General features: G+C 37.8%; 1 protein-coding gene across 2 annotated transcripts; it reads left to right on the top strand.

Moving 5' to 3' along the window:
* The first annotated feature begins 567 nt into the window (after positions 1-567).
* On the top strand, positions 568-21,943 carry LOC105198699 (AF4/FMR2 family member lilli). 2 transcript variants are annotated; one of them, XM_039456506.1, is made up of 5 exons: positions 568-1,004; positions 8,394-9,023; positions 9,753-9,930; positions 14,740-14,868; positions 20,266-21,943. In XM_039456506.1, exons 2-5 carry the CDS (start codon positions 8,397-8,399, stop codon positions 20,649-20,651), a joined length of 1,320 nt encoding a protein of 439 aa, XP_039312440.1. In that variant the 5' UTR covers positions 568-1,004; positions 8,394-8,396; the 3' UTR covers positions 20,652-21,943. The 2 variants fall into 2 exon arrangements, with proteins under 2 accessions (XP_039312440.1, XP_039312437.1); XM_039456503.1 differs by having other exon boundaries at positions 570-1,000.
* The last annotated feature ends 2,956 nt before the right edge of the window (positions 21,944-24,899 follow it).

Raw genomic sequence — 24,899 nt, 5'->3', positions numbered from 1 at the left:
TCTCTCTCTCTCTCTCTCTCTCTCGATTTGTACACTTTTAATTATTATTTATTATATTATTAAGAGATTTTTAAGGAAACATATGTTTTGTTTTGTTAAAAACCGTAAATCTTCTTTTCTTTAAAAGTGATTTTTGAATAATTCTTCGTTTCTCTTGGATAATTTACTATAATTTCACAAGACTTGTATGAGTCTATAAACTTTTTTATTGTACAATTCTTACGGCTATATTTCGAATAATACATTATTCGTTGCGGCGCTTATAAAACATTTAGTCTAAATTGTCTCAAATACGGTACAATTCTTACCAGCTATACATCCTCAGAGCGAAAAGGCAAAGTTTTCTCGGTCGTCTAATAAATCACGGGGGCCCTAAGCAATAAAACGTCCCTGTATTTCTCGATATCCTTCTCTTTACCTTCCTATGCCTCTCTCTTTCTCTCATGCTCCATCTCTTTCCACGTGCTTAAACGAAACGCTCCCTCTCTTTTTCTCTCCCGTCCATCCGTCCGTCCGTCCGTCCGTCCGTCCGTCCGTCCGTTCGTCCGTCCGTTCGTCAGACTCGCCGCGATTAGGTTGTGGGCGGAAATCAGTATAACTTAGTCGCGTCGCGACCGTGCGATGGTACGCACGTTTGGTGTCTCGTGAAGAGAAACTCCGCGTTCCGTGCTCCGCACTCCGTTTTATCATCGCAATGTCTCGTCTCGTCGTCATTCACTGGCGCCCACCGCAAAGAGTGACAGCGTGACCAACGTGTCGCATTTTTTTTTTTTTAATTGTCGTTTGCCTGCTTACTTCCCGTTGGAAAATCGGTTCAGTGTCGAAATTATCCCCCCCCCCGATACTCCGTACGATATAGCGAGGACGTTTCACTAGAGATTTGTCACTCGACGCGGGGCTGCAGCAACGTTCCACCACACCGCCTTCTCTTCCTTCTCGTCGTTGGCTACTACGTCATCTCGGATTACATCATGACAGACGCGACACCAGCGAAGGCAGCGTGAGTATGTGCCGCCTTCGTGCTAGCTAGCGCGCGGTAATCATCATCATCTAATTCGATCGGTCCGATAAATCGCGGTCTCTCTCTCTCTCTCTCTCTCTCTCTCTCTCTCTCTCTCTCTCTCTCTCTCTCTCTCTCTCTCTCTCGTCAGGGAAACTGTCTCGTATATTTACGTCTGAAATCTAAAACTTGTCCTTTCAACCTTATATATTTTAGAAGCTAAGTATCTATACGCAATAAAAAAGTGCAACAGCTAGTCGACACGAGTTTGCGTTACTGAAGATTCCCACAATTTTATACGTTATTTTTAATTTTCAAATGTTATTTTATTTGAAATAGAAAGTTAGATAATTTATTCGGCTGAATTATTTGGCTGATTTTATTTGTCTCTTGAAAAGTAAAATAATCGACGTTATAAACTGCGCGAAACACGATTCTGCCGCCGCGCCGGAAGGTCTGCACGTGCATGCAGAACCAAACCATTTTTCTAAAATTCCAATTAATTATCAAAGTGCTTTTTGCCGTTTAATTATCGAAATAGATAATGAATGTTATATTTTATTAATTTGGATATTTATTTGATTCTGTATTACGTAAAATAATATATGTATATAAACCTTGAATTTGATTATATTGACACTCGGAATAATTGTAAATAAAAGTAGGCGGATGAGGCTACTGAATAACGGCGATGCGACGTCCGCGAGTCGTATCAGCGTCGCGCGAGCGAGACATGAACGCGTGGCGGTCGAAAACAGGTGCGAGAAAACGGCTACGCTTAGCGCGAGACCTATCTCGCGTGCTAAACTCGCAATCTACACGTGAACAAAGACGATCAACTTTCCGAAATTCACTCTCCTCCCCCATCACTGAGAGCTATTATTCGCGTTTCCGATCATTTCCGACGCGTATATGAAACACATGGAGGGGGGGAATTCTCGCGCTAAAGTAAAGCTATTTTTTCTATGTTTATTAAAGATCCCACGAGGAAATAAACCTCGTGTGCGCCGTGGCGCCGAGGCTAGTTGAAAGGTCAGAGGCAAAAACGATTGCCGCGTTTCGTCCTTGCCATTCCGTTTCGCACGATTGTATTCCGTCTCTGTTCTAAACTTGTACCGTAGACGCTCTAACAATTTCTTTTTACTACACCTCGTAGAATAATTTCGAACCAACAGTTTGATCTCAAGAAATTTTTCAGCCGAATCAAAATTAGCACGTTCGTAAAAAGAAAAAGAAATAAAAATGCGCACAATTGAATTGGTTTTTTAATCTTTTTAACAAAAGTAGGAACATTTTTATTTATACCGATTTAATAAGATCTTCTCTTTTTTTCTTTTGATTGATTATTAAAATATTTAATACTTTATTATATCATATGTTTGCTCGTCATTATGTACTCGTATGTTATATTAAACGTGTAATACGTTGCGCGTCGGTACGGTCGTGTAACGGCCTTTTGTCGCTGTCGACACGGACATGTCCGCCAAGTATTTAGGTTTCCCGCGTTGTGCGAGCCACGTCCTCGTGTCACGTCAATCACGTCAATGAGTTCTTCGAAAGCACTGTCGAATCGTCGTGCCTCCTCGTCACCGAAGATCGTAGATAATCCGTGCGTACGTCCCATGTCCCGTTCCGAACGAAGGATAAAGTAGAATATGGACGAAATAGACATTTTGAAACGTCACCTCGGACATCAATGATTGGCAGATTTCAACGCTAGTTTTCTCAATAGTAAATGGATAAATGGATAATAGTGATAATTTGTCAAACTTTTCGGAAAATTTTGTAAAAAATCCAATCTGTGCTCTCTCGATGTTTGCGGTATTCGCCGGTATTTGATTTCTTTTCACACAAACTGCTCAATCTTCTCAAATAAATTTATCAGAATCGTTCACCGTAACACCGTATTTATTTACACAGAATGTCTGTAAATACTAAATTATTATACGATGAAAATGTTGAGATTATCGCAGTAGCATTTAAATTTAACGACCCATTCGAAAGAGGGAGAAGTATCCTCCAACTGAAATAAAGCTACTCGATCAAATAGCGAATTATATAAATGTTTTCTCAAACGTGTATTTGTTATTATTTGTACCATTATCAAGGTATAAAACATTAAAATGGAATATCATGTCACACCCTCTGTATTCTCCTGATATATCGCTAATTACCACTTGTTTCGATCATTGCGAAACAATTTGAATTGGAAAAAGTTCACATCTTTGCAAGTCACAAAAAACTTTTCAAAATTTCTTCCTTCTTCAAGGTATAATCAAAAACATTTGATGATGGAAGCATTATGATTCGTATGCTATCAAAATATTGGAAAAAATTGTAAAAAATGACAGTAGTTACTAATAGTAAGTAGTAATGAAAAAATTCTACATGCCAAATTACATGCTTGATTTTTAATCATAAATTCGGTGCGAACGGTAAAAGTTTGCATTCACCCAATATAATCCAATATTTTTATTCGGTTGCGTAAATTCCTCGGAATGATTAAGTGTTCCGAGAATCCAACATGAATCAAAGTGAATCGACGCGGAATCTTTTCGTTCGCGAACAGGTGGGAGTATTATCGTATTTACGAGAGCGTGGGAAAAGTGACGAGCATTTCGAATCGCACGTGATGCAAACGCATTGTGCGTGCCACGTCTAGAATCGCACGTGGGATGTACGGCGACCACGTTGCAGCTATCATTGTTACCAGTTAAAATCAATATTTTCAAGTTTTCGTTCAATTGGAAACATACCGATACACAATGATACTTTCTAAATCGGAATCAATGAAATTTTACTGATTTTAATGCTATATAACTTAGCAATATATCAATCAGTAGAAATATACACTCTTATTCACAAATAATATATTGATTTCGAGTTAGAAAGTTGAGAAATAATAAGCACATTATTAATTTCTTATTCTTAATTTTAAGTTAGTAATTTGATTGAGATATTTAAGATATTTAATTAAATCCAGAGTTTTGATTTCATATTTTATTCAACTGAATTTTTAATTGAAAGAGTAAAACGAAATACGAAAATTGAAGAAAGTGCAATGATTTTCGCCCATGCTATCTATGATCGCTCGTATCTTTAATCGTCGTAGACGGCCATTGTCCAAGACGAAACGTAATTCGGATCGTCACTTAAAAACTGTTTGCACGCATTCCGGGGAGGGAAAGAGCCTTCTTATTAGCGTCATTAAGCGAACACGTGCGGCTGTATCAAGCGCGCCGGCGCGGCGCGGAGCGGCGGATTCTTTCGCTTTGGCAGACGTTACTTGTAAAACACTGTCGCGCAATTCTCCTCTTTTTGCAGATAAATTTGCAACTCTACCATTGAATCCGTTACTTTAAAGCTCAGTTTATTCTGCGATTATGAATTATGGATTGAAATTAAAGGCGGGGGGATAATAACGCTCTCTCTTGATAGTCAATATCAATATGAAATATTCAAAATAATTATATCCATCTCCGTGGCGTTTATTAAAAGAATAAACGTTGCTTTTAAGAATTTTGTATGAGTTTCGACAAACAGTATTACTGAAATTATATAATACAAAAAGATGTTAAACTCTTTGTAGTTATCTCGCATAAGTTACAATCGAAAAAATTGCATTTCGATAAAGTTGAACGCGAACGAGAAATTCGTTTGTTGTAAATTTACAAGACGGTCGCGTCGTGGCGTCTGAAGAGACGTCCTATGAGACGCAAGGTACATATAGAAGAACGTGTAAACCGGTTTAGGCCCTTATTCCCTGGAGTCAGGGCAGTTTTTTAGTTACTATTATTAGAGGCACACATATGGGGGTCCGTGTTAAGCTGTTTGTCGGCGACGACGGGGTAGTACCGTGTGTGTGTGTGTGTGTGTGTGTGTGTGTGTGTGTGTGTGTGTGTGTGTGTGTGCGCGCGCGCGCGTGTGCGTGCGTGCGTGCGTGCGTGCGCGTGTGCGTGCGTGCGTGCGTGCGTGCGTGCGTGCGTGCGTGCGTGCGTGCGTGCGTGCGTGCGTGCGTGCGTGCGTGCGTGCGTGCGTGCGTGCGTGCGTGCGTGCGTGTGCGTGCGTGCGTGCGTGCGTGCGTGCGTGCGTGCGTGCGTGCTGTGTGTGTGTGTGTGTGTGTGTGTGTGTGTGTGTGTGTGTGTGTGTGTGAGTACCGTTCAATAAATAATTAATCATAAATGTTATCGTCAATTGATATCTTCCGATTAACAAAATAACAAAATTCCTAAAAGGAGAAACGTTGAGCGTTTCGATTGTACTGATTGTACATTTCCAAAAATGTCCATTTCGTCGAAAGAAATTAGTTGACGCCACGGAATAAGTAAGTTTCACCTTTTAAGTTATTTCCCATACAGCGATTTGCGAGAATGCGAGTGAACCGTCGAGTCGCGAGGCTTTTCTCTCGCACGCGGCACACGAGCGGAGCGGAGCTGTTGCCTCATCGCGCGCGACAACGACGCTCGTGTCCGTAATCGTTTTCGAGGCGTGCAATTGGCATCCTAATCACGGAGAGATGAGCTCGGCAACGGAAGATTGCATTTGCAATCGCGAGCGAGCGAGCGAGTGACCCAACTCTCACGAGAGCGAGCGAGTCGCGTTGCATTCTGATCGCACGATTGCGCACACGTACGTGGACATACTTACGTGCGTGCCCGCGAGAGAAATATAACACGCAGCGATTTGAAATGGGTGAGGAGCTACTATTGGGTAGGCGCTTTCTCTCTCTCTCTCTCTCTCTCTCTCTCTCTCTCTCTCTCTCTCTCTCTCTCTCTCTGCCCGTAAAGACAACGTCCAGCCAAGTATTCATAGTCATACATACGCACTATGAACTCTCCAAGTAAGAACAATTGTCTTTTTCCCAACGTAATTTTTTTAATTAGATGGAATCTTAAGTTTGCCTATGACCAAACTCGTAGCTGTGTGGTATTCGTATAGTCTGATTTTATATTAAATACCAGCTTAAAACCTTGTATGGTGATCATTTTATTGAATTATTATACGGAATCTTAAGTCTGGATTATAGACCCAGGTTTATAGACTTAAGATGACCTTAAATATAAAATCTGTAGACTGTGATCGGTATTTATAATCGAATCTTATTTCAAGACCATCTCGAGTAATGTCTTAAGATGTTAATGCATCTCTGTGATTGATTGATGACAGTACTTGAGACGATCTTAAATATAAGAATCAATTATGAATACCGTACTATGTATATTGCCCCTAATAGAGTTTTTCAAGAGTTTGGCCCTCATTCGTCATTTTCAGGCTATCTATCGTGTGCTTTTCAAAACATTCAAATCAACAGTAGTATCTATGCTGTTTGTTAATAAAAAATAAATTTAATTGAATAATTCATATGTATATTATTATTAATAAACATGTGTAAAATTTATAATAATAAAATATAAATTTCTTCATAGTAGTCTAAAACGTATGACGGATCTCGATCAAAAAATTCTCCAACAATGTCTAAATTCTCACTTGAGAAACTCTACGACCCTTTCCTTCCTTTCTGACCTAAACAACGCCTTTCTGCGCGAGTTGTACGAAAAGAAAAAAAAAACTTTGTTAGATAACGATCAAGCTCGCGTATCCTTTGAATATATATGAGTATGCATTCATAGCTACCAAGATAACGCGCATGCTTATTTGTCGTGTCAATTGACACGTGTTGAATAAATGTTGTTAATTATTCATTAATTTTTTCTTTTGAATTTTTTCAGTAATTTATTGTATTAGGATTAAAAACCGTGTGAATTTTTTCTGAGTAAGTGATATTAATCTACAATAACAATTATAACTTATAATATAGCATAATTATAATTATAGCAAGTGTTTTTTTTTTTTATTAACTTTGTCACGCTGAACTACATTGTTCCATGGTGATAAATGTGATGACGACATAAGAGTTGTGCGTCTACTTTCTGTGCTAAATGTTCTACGTTCACATCTACCCAAAATATGTATATCGGATTTTTAATAATCACTAACTCTCGGAAGACAGTCTAAACCACCGAAAATACCTTTACCAAGACAATGAGCGTGTATCAAACGGACGTCATAGACATAGATCTTCAGTCATAAAGAAGTTGAGAGAGAAAGAGAGAACTGCACTAGGTTCTAGTATGTATAAAATAAATTTGTAAACCTGGATTATGTTGCAACGTAATATAAATAACTCATTAATGAGATGCTCAAGTTTTATATTATTTAAGAAAATTTGTATACTGAAATATTTCGATAGCAAATAATGAAGTCTTTGCACTTGTAATAATTTTTAAAAATTCATATAATAAATATTAAAACGTTCGTCACGATTGTATTCGCAATTAAGACGCATGGCAATCGCGGTCGATAATTAAAGTACATCGAAATGGAAAGGTTTCAACGTATTAATTACAACGAAGATAAAAATTGCCGAATAGACGAGCGTTGATAAACGCAACCTGCAACGCGTTGTCGCTGCTACTTACAGTGGATCACGTGAAATCCGCAAACTGTAAAGATTTTCTGTGCATCCGGCACCCACACACGATTTACATACACACACACACACACACACAAAATAGCAAGGGCACACACGCTCGCTCGTGCGCGGAAATGAAAGCGCGTAGACGGACGGGCGCGAGCTATGACGTAGATGGATCGCGATTCAACGGCGGATGTAATTACATCGCGAACGAGGCGGAAGTGGAAACGATTCGAGCGCTTTTGCGACCTAAAGAGCGGCTTTATACGCTCGAATTACGTCGATCGACCGCGATATCCATATTACATCTCCAACGCATTTACGCGAAACGGAGAGCTGCGAGAAACAGCGGGAGCTTGCCACGTTCCTTGCCACGCGCGAACGCGAGAACGATAGTTTTCCGGCTCGAAATTTTCAATGTTAGCTGAAAGACTCTTCAAATATGAAGAAAAATGATAATTTGATTATTTTAAGATGATAAATTAAAGATTTGATTGCTGTTTTACTTGCTAATAATCGAAATAATAGTCGACGAATGTCAGAAATTAAATTCTTAAATATTTTTAATAGTTTTTAATAGTTTCCTCAACGAACATTAAACGTAACGCACAATGGATAGTATTAAAATGTGAAGCATAAATGTGTTTCTTGAAAAGAAAAACTGACAAAATGTCCGTTTCAATAAACTGATTGTTACATCAGTTAATTAATGAAATTTCCTCCATGCGCAGGAAAAAATCTTATTTATTCTATTTTTATGAGAAATAGAATAAATAATTTTCATCATATCTAAAACTGTGTAAAATTTACTTCAAACTCTCGAGGATATTTGAAATACGATAGAGAGATTGAAATGAAATGGATCACTCTTACGAGCTTAAGCTTAAGCATCTTGTAACCAACGTTGTACGATCGCAGGTAATGCCGAGGGAATCTTGTCCCGGGTTACTGTTGACCCTGGTGTCGGTATTCGTCAGCCTGTGCGAGTCCTCCGGCGCCCACGCCCACGCCCACGCCCACGCCCACGCCCACGCCCACGCCCACGCCCACGCTCACCACGTCCAGCAACCACGGCCGCAGCCACAGCAGCAACAGCAACCGCAGCCACAACCGCAGCCGCAGTCGCAGCAGCAACATTCAACCGTTTGCAAGCTCGGCCTCGAGTTCTGGTCCGTCGAACGCGCCTCGTGCTGGCCGTGCACCCGATGCGCCCCCGAATTCACCTTGAGCCCGTGCGCGATTCACAAGGACGCGGTATGCGGTCCGCTATCGGCGCTCGAGCTCGACTGGTCCTTCCTGTCGGCGGCGGCGGCGGCAGCGGCGGCGGCTGCGGCAGCCTCGTCGTCGACGCGGACGACCAGCAGCGGGAAGAGACCCTCGCGTGCCGACGATGACGAAGGAGCGACCGTCGCTCCGACGACGAACGTCTTCTTACGATTCCCCGAGGAGAGGACGAGAGAACGGCCGTCCCTCGTGGAAGCCGGTAATCTCGTCAACTTTGATCGCGACGGCGACAAGGAGCCCATCTTCGTCTCACGGGAATCTAAAGTAATTTTCATCTCGGAATTTCAATCTTCGTCTTTTATCTCCATTTCCATTATACGAGTATACCATCCCATTTTAATCTGTTGCAATCGCAATATGAAAACTTGAATAGAAAAGCAGTTGCAAGGTCATCGAGAAGAGATGACCGATTAATTCAATTCCACGAGAATCGGTATAATATTAAAGATGTATACGTATAGTATATATCGCGGGGAAACTAATCTTTTGTTCCAAATAACAGTTTTTAATCTCGTTTGCGTTAATCAGAGAAAAATTACTTGGTTTATTAAAGTCAAGAAGAAATTTACGGTCCTTTATTAGTACTTTAGCGGTCAAACGTACATATAGTGCATATTCTAAATATTATAATCGTTATAATCTCATCGATATATAATACTCTTGGTAGTCCTAGATGAAACTAGATTTTCCGTTTTAATAAACAATCATGTTTTTATTAAAAACAGGTTACTTATTATGTTTGATAATTCAAAAACAAATGTATTTAAATGGAATCGAAATGTCTAGGCTTTAAAGGGTTAATAAGCCAGTAAAACGATTAACGTGCGTTTCGTGTTTCGTGTCGGCGAAAGCCACTGACATCGAGCCGCTTTCGCTCCGTTTGCTATGCGGACTATGCGGAGTAGAATCACGTTGCCAAAGTTGGCCGCATTTCACATCGTGCTTCGAAAATAAATAATCAAAAATGTAGAACCTAACGCATCATCGTTGCAGACGCATGATCCGCGAGAAAGGAGAAAATCGGCTGACGAGGATAATCTATCGTGGGACTGGCAGACCGGTGCACTGATTCTCGCGGTATGCGCCTGCATAGTATTCTTCTTGGTAGCGGGATGCTCGGCTCTCGTCTACGCGCGACAGTGGCGACGAATGAAGAGGAACTTTGAACCGGGTAAGAACTTTCAGCGAGCTGTAATAAAATTTCTCACTTCTGACGGATAACAATTTTCGGTCATTTCTTCGTCGCGTCACGTAATTCACGTAATCGGAATAATTATTATCGATCGCTATGCATCCACGATAGTCGACGATACTTGGCTTCAGTGAAGAGAGGAAGGGGGAGGTAATCTCCGTATCTCGCGAGGTAAAAGGAGCCGACCGGCGCGGGCGGCGGAAAGAATACAGGTGCACGGTTACATACACCATACACCGACGCGGCGTGCACGACAGAAATAGAGAGAGCGAGAGAGAGAGAGAGAGAGAGAGAGAGAGAGAGAGACACACACAAAGTCCCTTAAAATGCACGGCGGGATTTTCTTCATTAGATGGCCGATCACGGCCGCTCCTCACCTTGGATCGACCTACCGCGCCCGGATATGACGTTTCCAACGTCCAGCGCACGGTTGCGTATCTACACCGCGCCGCACCGCGCGCCGCACCGCCCATCATTCATCATCATCGTTCCGCGTTCGCTCGTTCGCTTGTTCGCTTGTTCGCTTGTTCGCTACACCCTCACAAATATATGAGCGACAATTGTTGCCCGGATGCGATTAACGATAGATTTCAACTTTCGTACAACTTGCTTATTTTTATAATAACGAAACAACGGAATATTTTCTTTTCTAAGCGATACTATTCAAATTAAAATTGATTTTAACAAGTAAAACGAGACAATTAAATGTGTGTGTGTGTGTGTGTGTGTGTGTGTGTGTGTGTATCTATCGCGAGATTTATTCCGCTGGAGAACGGAAGAAAAAGAGAGCTAAAAGTGGTTTTTGTTTCATTCATTCTTTCATACGATATATTCATTGATATAAGAATTTTAGCTATATTGAAATATTGAGGGAATTTATTTTTTAACTTTTTCGATTTGATTCATGAGCTGATTTACGTAATTCACGTAAATACAACTTTGTGCGAGTCCAAATAAACTTTTTGAAATTAACAATATTAAGATATGAAAACTAAAAACGGCCAAATTACCAAATATTCATGTAAAACTTTTCTTTGCATTATTTCTAAATTTGCTGAAAAGTACATTCCTCTATGAAAAAGTGCATCTATTAATTCTTAGAATCTAACCGCGATATTTTTCCAAGCATCTTACATATGTATTTAATAAAAATATATAAGAGCTAAAAGAAATGTTATTAGCGAACAATATTTATTGTTGTACATCGCAAGTATCTCTCTCTCTCTCTCTCTCTCTCTCTCTCTCTCTCTCTCTCATGTGTTAAAGCTCGTCTAGATAAAATTATCCTATGAAAAATGTGGAAAGCCCGTAACTAAAAGTTGTCTAAATAAATGTTGTACGTGCAAGTAAGGATTAAATCGAAATCGCGCAGGCGAAATCGCTCTTGCACGTGTGTATGTACGACGTTACTATCTACATTTGCATAACGAGCAATACGTAGAACTTGACCTATCTCCCTCACTCTTCTCTCTGCTTCTCCATCTCCTTCTGCGACGCGTATACGATCGCGTGTACGTTTGTGAGAACCGATTCAGCCACGTTTCGTTAATGAATGCCGCCGCGGCGTATGAATGAAGCCTCTCGTCCGTCCGGCGCGTCTCGGCGCGCGTGTATCGCTTTTTAAATCTGTTATACACTTTCGGCGAAACGCGCGCACGGCGGAAAAATACTCACGAGTAAATCGTACGTTATTTCAGATTAATCTTGAAATATGCGGGATATTGTGATCAAACTTTTTTTTTTTCCTAAAAACCGTCTATAAATTCTACAAATAATCATTTTTACTCTCGCCTCCTTATTTTTATATGAAGGCGTTAATAAATTTTAACGTCATCTTCTCAATGAGCACTATTGAGAGGAAAAATTTTTTCGGATAATTTTTTAAATCTCTTGAAAATGTTATTATAATATATAAAAAGTATCAAAGTTATCGCTTCGTAATAATTTTAATCGGTACGTCAAGGATCAGGCGCAAAATACTAACGAGTATCCGAAAGACTATGGAGTCGCGCGCGGAGCACTTTACTCATCTCACGTTGTACCGCACAACAGCCAAATAAAGTTTTACGTGATGTAACAAAAAAAAATAAAATAAAATTTTATATTTTCACATTGTGAACACTTTATAACTGTTGATTAAAGTCGACACTTTGGGCTAACAGAGTTTTTTACGATATCTTGTATCGTCAAAACGATATATCGTTGAACATCATACTCGTATGAAAATGTGAACTCTTGTAAGTAACATAATACTCATTAAAAAGTAGTACTATTAGAAATTAAACAGATTTTGAGAGCGTTTATTATCTGTAATTTCCACAAGAGAGAGCGAGAGAGAGAGAGAGAGATTGCGACAGCTAAAATTAGCGAGAAATGATACAAAATGTCGGGATTATAACGAAACTCGAAAATCACGGACAATATTGCACTTTGGACGAGGACCGGCCGTGAGTAAAGTCCAAAATACCAAAGAAAGAAAAAGGGATTATGAAAAGTGATAAAATTGGCTTTTTATGAAAAAAATGAAAATCTTACAGAGAACCTTGAATATATAAAATATCTTCATTCTAACTTTCAAAGAGACATCCTTATATAAAAATAACATTTTGAATCTATCTCGAGCGTGTCGCACGCGAATTCCGTTGAATTTTATTGCGATTGCAATTGCAATTCCATTAATATTTATTACTAGCAAATTAAGTGTACATAGCTAATTAATACTAATTATACACGCGGTATAATCGCGCACGCCCGCGTACGAGCGATTTATACTGCATACTGTAATATTAATAAAAGCAGTTGTAGTTTGTAGCAGCTGCATTCTACCTGTAACTTTGACTGCACTTTGTAATACATATCATTGCATTATCGCCGGAAACCCGTATTATCAAAGCGGGTCGCGATCGCTATCGCGTCCTCGCAATCCTCTCCAAACAACGGCACGGGAGGGCATTACACTCTTTTTTTTTCCACCTACTTTTCCTCCATTTCGCGCAAAGTATTTTATTCGAGATTGAACATCTGAACGATTTCGACAATTATATGCCCTCACCAGATTAACGGCCAAACTCACATCACGTCCGTTTCGAGAAAAATGCAAATAATGTTAAAAATGTAGATAAAAGCTTTTCTTTTATTTATTTATTTTAGGCACGTATTAGGCTTGGATCTTTTTTGTTTAATGTAGAAAAATACACCGACTACACGCTGCACTGTAAAATAATGTTATGGATTGTATATTTACTATTACTATTTCAAATTAAATGATAAATATTGTATAATCAGCAAATTTTTAACTCTTTTTTTAAAATGGGCAAATTGTATTTAAATTATGATCGATGAAAGATATATCAGATTTGATTGTCGCAAGTGTACGGAGTAAGATTTTATACTTGAAAAAATATATGTGTAATTTAATTTTTATAAAATTTGAAAGCTCGTATAATGATTGAAATATAAGATATAATTCTGAAAAGATACTACTATGAAAGCATCCTTTGGGACTGCGTCCTAAAGTTTTGAAAAAAATATAAGGGCACACACACACACACACACACACACACATCTTATTTCCAATGTTCATCCAGCATTTCGCGGATATACCGTACAATACTGTACCGGATATATTTATATCTTGGATTAATTTTTATCAATATACTCGTACGTGAGAGAGAAGAGAAGGGAAAAACGGCGTTATCCAGCATTTCGCGCCTATGCGCTTTTATGAAATGGACATGATTGGCAATCGTAAAACGGTCGCTCGGTACCGTTTGATTACGGCTGACGATCGGCCCACCCAGTGGCCCTCTGATTAGAAACGGCGCGCGGCGCGGCGCGGCGCGGCGCGGCGCGGCGGCCGGAGAGGCAGAAGGAGGGAGGGGTCGAGGACTTATGGGGAGCCATTAGGTTCCCCAACCGAACGTACACACATTACGGGGCTCTGGAGAAAATCGAGACGCATTCCACACGCATTCGTTCTCGAGACATTCCACGTCGACTGCACTCGACCTATGCGACACGCGCTGCAAATGTATTGTAAACATTTTTACGACCATGTCATCTCAAATTTTACTCGGATAACGCTGCTTCAAATTTGTACACGTTTATATTAAATCGACGCGTTATGCTCCAGCAGAGAGATCAATTAATGAAATATATAATATAATTAATATAACAATGGAGAAATTATAAAGAAAACCTTTAATGTAAAAAAATCACATTTTGAGCTAAACTTATTCTAAAGAGATTTTTTATATTGTTTTTGTTATTTAATAAAAAAATTTATCGTTCTCATCTCAAACGATTTATTCCAAAATTAGATATTGTCATGTTTTACGAGAAAAATTCAATTATTCTCTTTATTAAAGATAATCTCGGTATTTTCATTTCGATAGTACACGCAAAAGTGTGTAATTCTATCGAAACTTGTGTCGTTAGTTAGTTTTTATTTCAAACTTGATTAAACTTTGTACCCTGAAAGCAATGATATTTTTAAAAATTTTTAATAACTTATCATTTTAATAATTATAATCTAACTCTGATTTGAAGTAAAATTTTTAAATGTAATTAGCATTTAAAATATTTTATACTTAGAAAATTGTATGCATATGTAGAATAAGATTTCTTGCAATTTATCAATTTATGCTCGTATTAAATTTACATGTACATAAAATAAAAATGATATTCGCGATATATTTTGAGCTATAGTTCAATAACAAGCCAAGACTATCGCAAATCATCTAATTTATTGCAGTGGTGCATTATTGAGTGGATGAAATTTTGTTGCAGCGGGTCTCGAGGAGATTTCGGCTAGGTTGAACCTAATGGTGAAGGCGGAACTGGCCGAATTGGTCGCAGGGGCACCAATGAATCCAGGTGATCCCGAGACCAGATGTCAGTATCTTGAGAAGCTTTTAGGTAAGCGCGATCAACGTTTTAAAGCTCCCATTCGACGTTACCATCTGTGTGAGCGTTGATCATCGCTCTTTTCTTAATATTTTAGTTATTTTAAAGAAAAAAATATATAATTTAATTTTTGAATTGTTATTTAAACGGAAAATTCTCTTACTTATCTCTTACTTAATTAAATTAAATAACACATATAATTTTACGTTTTACGTCGTCGCCTATTTTACTCGAAAAAGTCAACATGGTCGATTCGCAGAAGAAATATTTGGAATAGCGACAGGGACGCGAGGGTAAAATTCAGTGCAACGTACGTATTACGCGTCGCTCTTGCAATCGGCACTTCCATTGCGCGCGGTCGTGTAAGATGTAGTTGCGTGCACGTTCGCAATCATCATTTTGTGCGCCGAAAGGAAGAAGGGGGGGGGGAGGGAGGAGGAGGAGACCGGACGACAAACGGACGCGGGGACAATCGCGCGGGGGCGGAGGACGACTAGCAATCTCAAGCACACAATAAATTCGCTTAACTCGCACCGCACTTGAATGAGCTTCACACGCGCGAACGCGCGAACGCGCTTCACACGGGGTGACCGTGAAGTACCGTCCGGTTGTCGGCACGCCGGAAGTCTTTGTTTCTTTTTTCGTAGGGAGGGAGGGAAAAAAGAGGAAGTACGCTGCTTAAATATTGTTAGACTCTATCTACAACAAGTGTAGTAGGTCTTTAGCCTCAATTTTCAATAAAATGTTGAAAGAATGTTTCCTTATACAACGTATATAATTACGATATTACAATAATTATTTTAATAAGGAAATAACAGTGATGTTTTTTTGAAAAAGCACATTTTCGCTACCGCATCACCATTATCTCAATCGTCTCGAGGCACAATCTCGAAACTTGAAGCGAGTCAGCCAGATCTTATCTCTAAAGTTCGAAGCTTCTAAGCTCTCTAGAGCAAATTAACTAAGCACAGCTCAGAAACGAAACGTTGTAACGAAAGGCTAAATTGCATGGATGTATAATAGTAAGCCTTTTGAAGTTTTAAATTAACATAGTCATATCATAGTCGCGTCGCGTCGCGTACTCAAGTGTGCTGGATTACACGCGTGATTACACAAAGGATCCACATTGACACACATAATATTGTATTCGCCACGTGGCTCATTATCGAACTTTTATTCAGCGCGTTGTTCGTTTCTGCTATGATACGCGATATTTACATAATACGTTTCGCATTTCTGCCGAGCGCAGAGTGGAGAGTGGAGAGGGACGAGAACGGTCCGAACGGAGGCTCGTCTCAAATATAGGATATGTGCGATATACCTAATAATTTATCAATATTTATGAATCTTCTTAATCTCGCCATTATCGTCTTGGAGTCTCGCCGCGCCGCGCCGCGCCGCGCCGCGCCGTTGTTACTTTTCGATCTCTTTGAATTTTGCAAATATTAATTTCGACACATTCTCTTTCTATAAATGAAACTCACGTATCACATTGAGATGAGAAGATCGTAACACTAATCCTGGCAACTGTTGTAACTGTTGCCACTTGTGCAATTTTCATATATATTATTCTTTATGCTGTACTATTTATTCTCTATACGCGAGGGACCCAAATCTATATGTATATAAAATGGTCCAAGTTCTTCAGTCATCTTAGACTAAACGTACGAATAACGGAGATATTTTTCGCAACAAATTGTTAACTGTTTTTGGAATAGGGAAGATGCAAAAGTAGAGAGATGCAAAAATTATTAAATTGATTACCAATTCAATCGGTTAGTCATTTTCTCCATTACGGAGGAGAATATTAAATTCGCACTTATATTTATATAAATTAATGATTCTTTTCACTAAAATTCAAAGGTAAAAATTTGTTTCTTTGTCAATTATTATCTAATATATTGTTGGACTTAAGTAAAAAAAAGTTTGTTTCAAAGTAGAATTATCTAAATAAATGAATGCGCGCGAATTGAATTGTTTTATAAAATTGAGAGTGGGCATCTCAGATGCCTTTCTCAATAAATTGGAAATTTCCAAGACATTGAGTTCCGACCTTGGAGCTTCGCCGCACGACCGCACGTGCGTTACGTCAGAGTGCGGATTTTCGCGTGCGTTCGAATCGCCGGACGCGCCGGACGCGCCGGACGCGCCGGACGCGGTATTTTAGGAGGCGCGGCGCGGCATTGCCCGACGCAACGCGACGCGACGCGACGCGATGCGACGCGACGCGACGCGACGCCACGCAGCTTCCCAGCCTGCAGTAGACGGACCACCGACTTAAAAACAGACGAGACAGAACAGGACTCTCTTGTCCGTCCGAGGACGGACGCGGCACTCTCGGCCGCGAGAGAATTATTTATTCGTGCGCGAAAAGAAAATGACGCGATTGTTCGGACGTTTATCTCCCTTGTGATTCGTGCGAACGACGTAACGCGGCGGCGCGGCGACGCGGCGACGCGGCGACGCGGCGACGTCGCGCACCGCACGCACCGCGTGCTCTAACTTTAGCCAAGTCGCGTCAGCGACGGCGAGTTTGTGAATAATAAGCACAAGGTTTACAGAATAGTGCGGTAAATGGTTCAAGTGTTTTTTTAAGCTCGAGATTGTTTGCTATTTTCCGCCGGAAAATCGAGCTTATTACATTGAGATTACAAGAAATCCACTCGCACTCGTGCATAGGACCGAAATTCAGTCCCTCGTCGATCCTCGTCGATCCTCGTCGATCCTCGGGATATCGTAATGATAAATGACCGTGATCGTGAGAAAAATTACATGCGCCGTTGCGAATTCGTTAATTCGATATTTAATATACTTTTCTGTTTTTATTAATTTGTCTTTCTTTTTCTTTTGCTGTTTTATGTCTGCGTAGAGTTTTTAAATGTCTCAATTGTTTCGTCTACGTATGTATTTTTTTTTTATTCCATCTTCGTATTATCTACCACAATCACAATTGTCAGGATTTCAAAAGAAGCACAAGTTTCAAATTAAGGTACTCTCTAAATTCTTTCGAGCATGGAATTTCACTCTGAAAGAATGAACATTGAGCCATTCTTTTTTAAGACTAGTTAAATTTCTACTTTTTTAGTGGAATGTCATTACATTCCACTCTAAACAATTTAGAGTATAATAAAATGACATTTTCCTATTGCTCATTATTAGTATACTATAATCGTATAGCGAATCGAATTGTCCAGTATTTCCCAAGTTCTAACAACTATTTGTACTCTTATATAAGCAGAAAAGAGAGAGAGAGAGAGAGAGAGAGAGAAAACTATAGAGAATTAAAAGAGAAAGAAAATGTTGTGCAGACAAAAGTATATAGTCAAATAAAAAGAAAAAATAATATCTCATGAAAACAAAACAGTTTCGTAAAATATGTCTGAAAAAAAATTATTTAGAGAGAGATATCAATCTATTTGTATTCTAATTAACATCCTTGCCCAAATCGTGTCAAGAACCACTGTATAATTGAAAAGTATATCTAATTTGTTTTTTTAATAAATAAACTTAACGCTAATCATTTAATCAAGCACGCACGTATACGTGCAAATGTACAGATACAAAAGAGATAGATAGAATTATGAATTGAGACTTGTAATCTTTAGTTTCCCGTAATACACTTTGAATAATGCTTTGGTAATAATTTTCAAAGCTTATAAACTCTTAATGATAAAAGGGTCAATTGTATTATTTTGAAAATAGTATTTCGACGTCAACTATAAGAATACTGCACAAATAATAATAAAAAAATATGATAGTTAAAGAAATCCAAGGTGCGTCGTGTCATGTCTTGGAGAAGGGGGACGTCCGAAGTATACAAATGTAAATGTCGAAGCTAACTAAGTTTTGCCCGAAATTCATTTTACAAAGTTATTTTGTTTTTAAAAATTTTTTTATTTATTCTCTTACTTTTTTTAACACCTTGTAAATGTAGAAAAAATAAATGTAGAAATATGAGTAAGGGAGATATATTATTTATGGAAAATTTGTTTCAAAAGTTTGCATCTCTGATTAAAAGAAATGTTTTGTAATTAGCAATATTAATTTTTTCCGTACAGCGCGCGCGCGCGCGCACGCGCGATTATACACGCGCTGCCACGTAAATTAAAGAGAGAAGAGGCTAGCGAATTAAAGAAATGAAAAATAGAGAATTGAATGAGATAAACGAAAAGAAAAGTACAATCGCGCGACGTTAGTAACGCTTCCAAGAGTTTGCTGCAGAATCGCCGTTGTCGGAAATTTCCACCACGCGCTGCATCAGCTGCAATTCGCGAGAGCGCGCCGCGCCGCGCCACGCCGCGAGACGTACGTACAACTCCGCGCCCTGATACTGCAAATACAGGATCGTAGCGAGTCTCGTTGCACTTTCGAGTTTGACGCGCGTAAGTCAATCCGAAAATCAATCCGTTGCCAATTTTAGCAGTGACCGGCGCGGCGCGTCGATATACGCCACGCTCTCGACGCGCGCGCGAGATCTTTTCCCCAGCCGGAATATTTCATTGCGCTCCCACGCCTCGGAAGTTGTATTTATATGTGGACCAGCTGCTACCGGAAGCCTAGCTAGCACACAGTGTACACGGTGCTCCCGAAATACGACCCAAGAGAGATAATTTCTAGTTTCCCAAATGAGCGGAGATCGACAAATCATTTCGGAATTTAAGATTCCTTAATAATTGCAAACGCTTCACGATCGATCAAATTCACTCGACGAGGAAAAGTCAAATCACCTATCCAATTACACTACAGAGATATTCTCTTTGCACCTGATACGATTCCCTTCTCAATAGGTAATAACCTATTATGTAATTTGTCGCATTTCTAAATCGATGCTTATTTCCAAGTCGCATTACACAAAGAAATTAATGCAGCACGGTAATTTTCCTTTCTTTCGTTTCTCGAAAAATTCCTTAAGTTTCAATAACATTAATCCTCTTAAATTGCCAACAGTTGTCAAAGAGAAAGAAAATTCATCTTTTTTTGAAAAAAAAAGTCTTGATAAATTAATAATCTTTGTCCGAAATAAACTCAAAAAGAATTTTATTCATTGCAAATTCTCATTGAGTATAAAAAGAATTCTCTGAAACATAAAAATATCTTTGAAAGAGAGGCTTAAAATTGCATGGTGACATAAAAGATGAATCTTTTTGGAATAGAAACGGCACAAAGAATTTATTTCATAATTTGGCAATTGAAAAAGAATCTTTTCTCTTTGCTATTTGAGTTTGTGTAACCGGATGGAAAATATTTCGATTCTCGAGTAGAGAAATATAATGGGCGAGCGCGTTAACGCGTAGTTTCGAAACGTAGACTTTTCGTGGACTTCTCCTCTTTTCCCTTGGCTCGCGCTTGACCGACGCGACAGCGACGCGACGACGCACCCGGTAAGGATTCGTTTACTTTTGCTTGCAGACCGGAAACGAGAGACTCCGGTGGTGGCGACGGCGACGGCGACGGCGGCGACGGCAGCAGCGGCAGCGGCGGCAGCAGCGACGGTAACGGCGGCGGCGGCGGCGGCGGCGGCGGCGGCGGCGGCGGCGGTGGCGACGACGACGACGACGACGACGACGACGACGACGACGACGACGACGACGACGACGACGACGACGATGGCAGCGGCTGGCAACTTGTACATCGAAGAAGGAAGAACGACGACGTCGACGTCGACGACGCCGACGCCGCCGCCGCCGCCACCGCCGCCGCCGCCGCCGCCGAGAAGCAAGCGATCGCAGATCGCGCGGATTCAACGTAACATCGAAACCATTCTCAATTACAAGATGAGTCAGGGCGCCGATTGATCGAAAGGCTCTCTTTCTCATTTGGCATTTCTGTGCCACGTTTTCTCACTTTAGAATCACTTTAGAATCACTTTGCATGAAAAAAAAAGCCTCGTATGGAAACTGGAACCGACGCGACGCGACGCGACGCGATGTGACGCTTCTTCCCCGAAGATTCTCTCGATGAGCTTTAATAAAAATTTAATGCTATCAAATTCGCGCTTTCCAAGAATGCTTCGAGTCACTCTAGCGAGAAGAAATTCGCAACAAAGTTTCTCGAGATAAATAGAAATTGTAAAATCTTTTTGCCGTAATTCCCCGCGCACGTTACACAAATTGTAGTTTACTTCGCGGAAAAAATTGTCAAGATCACTAAGATACGATCTTGCGGAATCAAAGTTTGTCGACTGCGTCTTCAATTTTCGTCCATCTTTGACAAAAGATTCGGTACGTTCACGGAAGAACGTGAGCTAAATATTAGGCCAAACTGCGTCTATTTTATAACTCGATATCGTTACAAGTATAATGTAGTGTAATTCATTACGATAACCAGACAATCGAATACTCATACTTTGGATCGGATGCGCCAATGTTGCTTACGATTTTTATCTCTACTTTTATCTCTCTCCATGCATATTACAATGAAGAGTGAGAATTGTATTCAACGACATCTCAATGTAATTGATCCTTAAAATGTGTTTAGATCAAATAAATTTTCACATTTCCTGTAGAATTTAAGTCAAACGAGTCAAACTTATTAAATTCCTCCATTAATTTAAACAATTAGTTAATTACAACTTAATTTTATATCTCAGAAGGACATTTTCGCGTTCTTACTTTAATTATCGTAATAAGATGTGTATATTGTGCAGCTGCGACATCTAAGTGATTATATTGAACGATACAATTTGATTATTTAGGGATTCGACAAATCTCCCTAAAAGAACACTTGATTATTTAGCATCGTTGATGCAACAGAGTCGAAATTATTTGTATAAGAGAAAAAGAGAGAGAGAGAGAGAGAGAGAGAGAGAGAGAGAGTGCAATAACAAACAAATTAAAATTTGTTTGTCTTTGTGTTCGATCGGATTAAATAAGGTGCGATTTTTCTCTCCTTCTCTCTTTGTTCACTTCTCTGGTAAATTAATAAAACTGTCATGAGGAGAGGTCTCCTGCCGTGGCCTCATGTCCGGGAGATTCTATTTATTTCTTTCTTCTTCCTTCTGATAGCTTTAACGACCAACTGTAATATAAAACGCTTCTGTATTCATACACGCATGGTAACGCAAGCAATAAAGTAAGACTACAAGATACATTTATCAATGATTATTTCTTTCCTTATTTCTTTCCTAGAAGCGATGAAAGTAAAAATTAAAGCGAAAATTAAAACAAAACCTGTAATATCCGGTATACGACATGTATGCCAAATTGTATTATAAATTTCGTACGTATATTATGTCAAAATCTGCACAACCTGTATACATATATACATGTAGTAAGGAGATAGGCTTATTTTTTGTAAATTTTTTCTAAAATTTTTGCAAATTTGTGTAAATTTTTAGTCCAATTGTTGTTTCGTTTAATTAAGTACAAATAATGTTTTGTTTATTGTTGAATATTTATGTTGAGTTTAATTCCCGAAAGAAGTTATTTATTCTAAATAACTTGTAGCCAACAAACTGTTGTACCTCTTTATTATACCAATATGTATAGCTTTGATTGATCTGAATCTTTATTCTTATGAAAAACTCTATATATTTTAAATAGTTTGCAATATTGGAAAATTATTTACATACCATTGTTCTTTCAAATAAAGCGCAAACAATATTCTATTCACTTTTGAATATTTTAAATCTTAATTTTTGTGGAAAATCTTTTATTTTAAATAATGGTCTATAATTAAAAACTACCTTTCAATATTTTTTCCAACAGTATCAAGTCCAAGGTACGGAACAAATAACATTACACAATGCTACTGTTTTTTGGAATGCTATAGTAACAATATCGTTTCAATCGAATGATTTGGGATGAAAAGTCGTTACTTCATCGTTACTTTGTCGTTACTTTTGTTTTTTTATAATAATAACAATGTGGCAATAACGTTAGAATTTTTCATTATGATAATTGACTCGTTACGCAACGAATAAAGTTACAAGTTAATATTTTTCAATAAATAATGCATAATGATAACGACTTGACTATTCCAACTCTGACCTTATCATTACTATTATGAAAAATTGTAATATTATTATCAAATTATAAAAAAGTAACGAGTAACGGCGTTGCTTACCGTAACTCGTTACTTCCCATTTCTGTTTTTAATATAATAGATGCAGAGATGTGGACCAATTTGATTTTGTCATATATAAAGCGCGACTACAAAATCGATGTTTTTTTTTTAACTAGTTTTTGGTCCCGCAATTCAGTTTTAAAACTGAATTGTGTACCAAATGATATCTTATGATGTGACATCAATCACAAAAACTTTTTAAGTTGAAGCGAGTATTGGTTTAAGAGATATGAGGGTTACGCTTTGAAGCACAAATTTTTACATCTGTCCGATCATTTAAAACTTTCTACCCAATTTTGTTGGCTGCTAACAACAAATTTGAAGTCAAATTTTTAAAACATTTTTAAATATTTTAATTTAAATACTTTAATTTCTATAAAAAACGTTTAAAGGTTTCTTAGGTTTCTTGTTATTACTCTGAATTGAAATTTTCAATTACATAAAAAAGCATCTCAAATATCTAGAAAATTATTAACTTTGTATATAAGCAATTTATAAAATGTATTACCACGGAATTACATTCCTTGCAATCAGTCTATCGCAATATATCTGTCGTACTTATTGTTCTATTTTTGTGCTAAAAGTGTTTCTGCTACATTTTTAAACCAAATTTTGAGTTTTCACTTACATGAACTCCTGATGAAACAGGAATAAATTTTGAATGTTATATATCACTAACATTTAAAATATAAATTTTTCTAAATTTCTTTACTTTTAACGATGGATATTTAAAATATTCATATAATGCATATATATATATATATATATATATATATATATATATATATGTATGTATGTATGTGTGTATGTATGTATACATGAAATAGGAATAAAAGATTTTTTCATAAAATAAATATTTAAATGAGTTAATCATGTACACTTTTAATTCTCAAATATTTGTTTCAAATTAAATATTCTACAAATTGGTGCAAGATAGCAATATTAATATATAATTTGTGAATATATGTAAATAAATAGCAGCAATACCTTTGCTTAATGGAAATGTAATAGAGAGAGTTCAGAGAGTTATGCTACTCATAGGATATTGTTTATTTTATGTCAAATGCAATATTTTATATGCACTAACTTTTACTCTTATAAAATTTAAATTTTAACATAATGTAGCTTGACCAATTGATTAACAAGTTGGCTTTATAATAAATAAAATATAATAATAAAACAATAATTATAACATGATGGGAGTTTCTATTAGTTGTTTGTTGCAAAATAAATAAATTTTTTAAATTGTATTAATGTTTTCTAATTATTAAAGTTCTCTAATCAATAGAATTTGATTTTTAATTAACACACATTTGTAATAGATTTTAATGCAAATAATTTTTATAGTATCATATCGAATGATATAATAAAAAATATACACGCTGGCGTGCAAAGTAAACAGTAATACATAATAATGTAGATATATCATACAATAAGATATAAACTTCACATTAACAGTTATATTAATTGCCGTAAAACTTCGTTATTTTTTTTTATTTTACAGCATTATTTTTTTAATTTTTCTTAACTTGATGTGTGATTGAAAGAAGAAGGTAGTTAAAAAAAATTAGAAAAGAAATGCTGTATATTATGATCATTTACATTTTAAATACACAAGATGATATATCCATCATAATTCTTTGTAACTGATCAATTTTAAGATAACGGATCCATGAGATCTTACTTGACTTTGATATTCAAGTATATATAATACATTTGAATATACTTGTATATGTACATATAATACATTTTTCACAGATCCATCCCTCATTAATAAAGTTTTTTGTTACTCACCGACTGATGCGCAACAGTGGAGTTATCAGGCACGTAGCTACGATGATTCTGTAACATAGAAAAGTAAGATCCAAATTAAATAGCGTTCAAAGTGATCAATGATTCATAAATTAATGTGTACACAGGGATAATTTTTAATCGCTTTGTAATCAAATAACTATAAAAATAATTATACTATTTATAAT

Source organism: Solenopsis invicta, chromosome 1 (genome assembly GCF_016802725.1).
Source record: "Solenopsis invicta isolate M01_SB chromosome 1, UNIL_Sinv_3.0, whole genome shotgun sequence".
NCBI classification, from domain to species: Eukaryota; Metazoa; Arthropoda; class Insecta; order Hymenoptera; family Formicidae; genus Solenopsis; species Solenopsis invicta.
The sequence above is the reverse complement of the archived record's forward strand: the minus strand, read 5'-3'. Positions and strand labels throughout refer to the sequence as shown.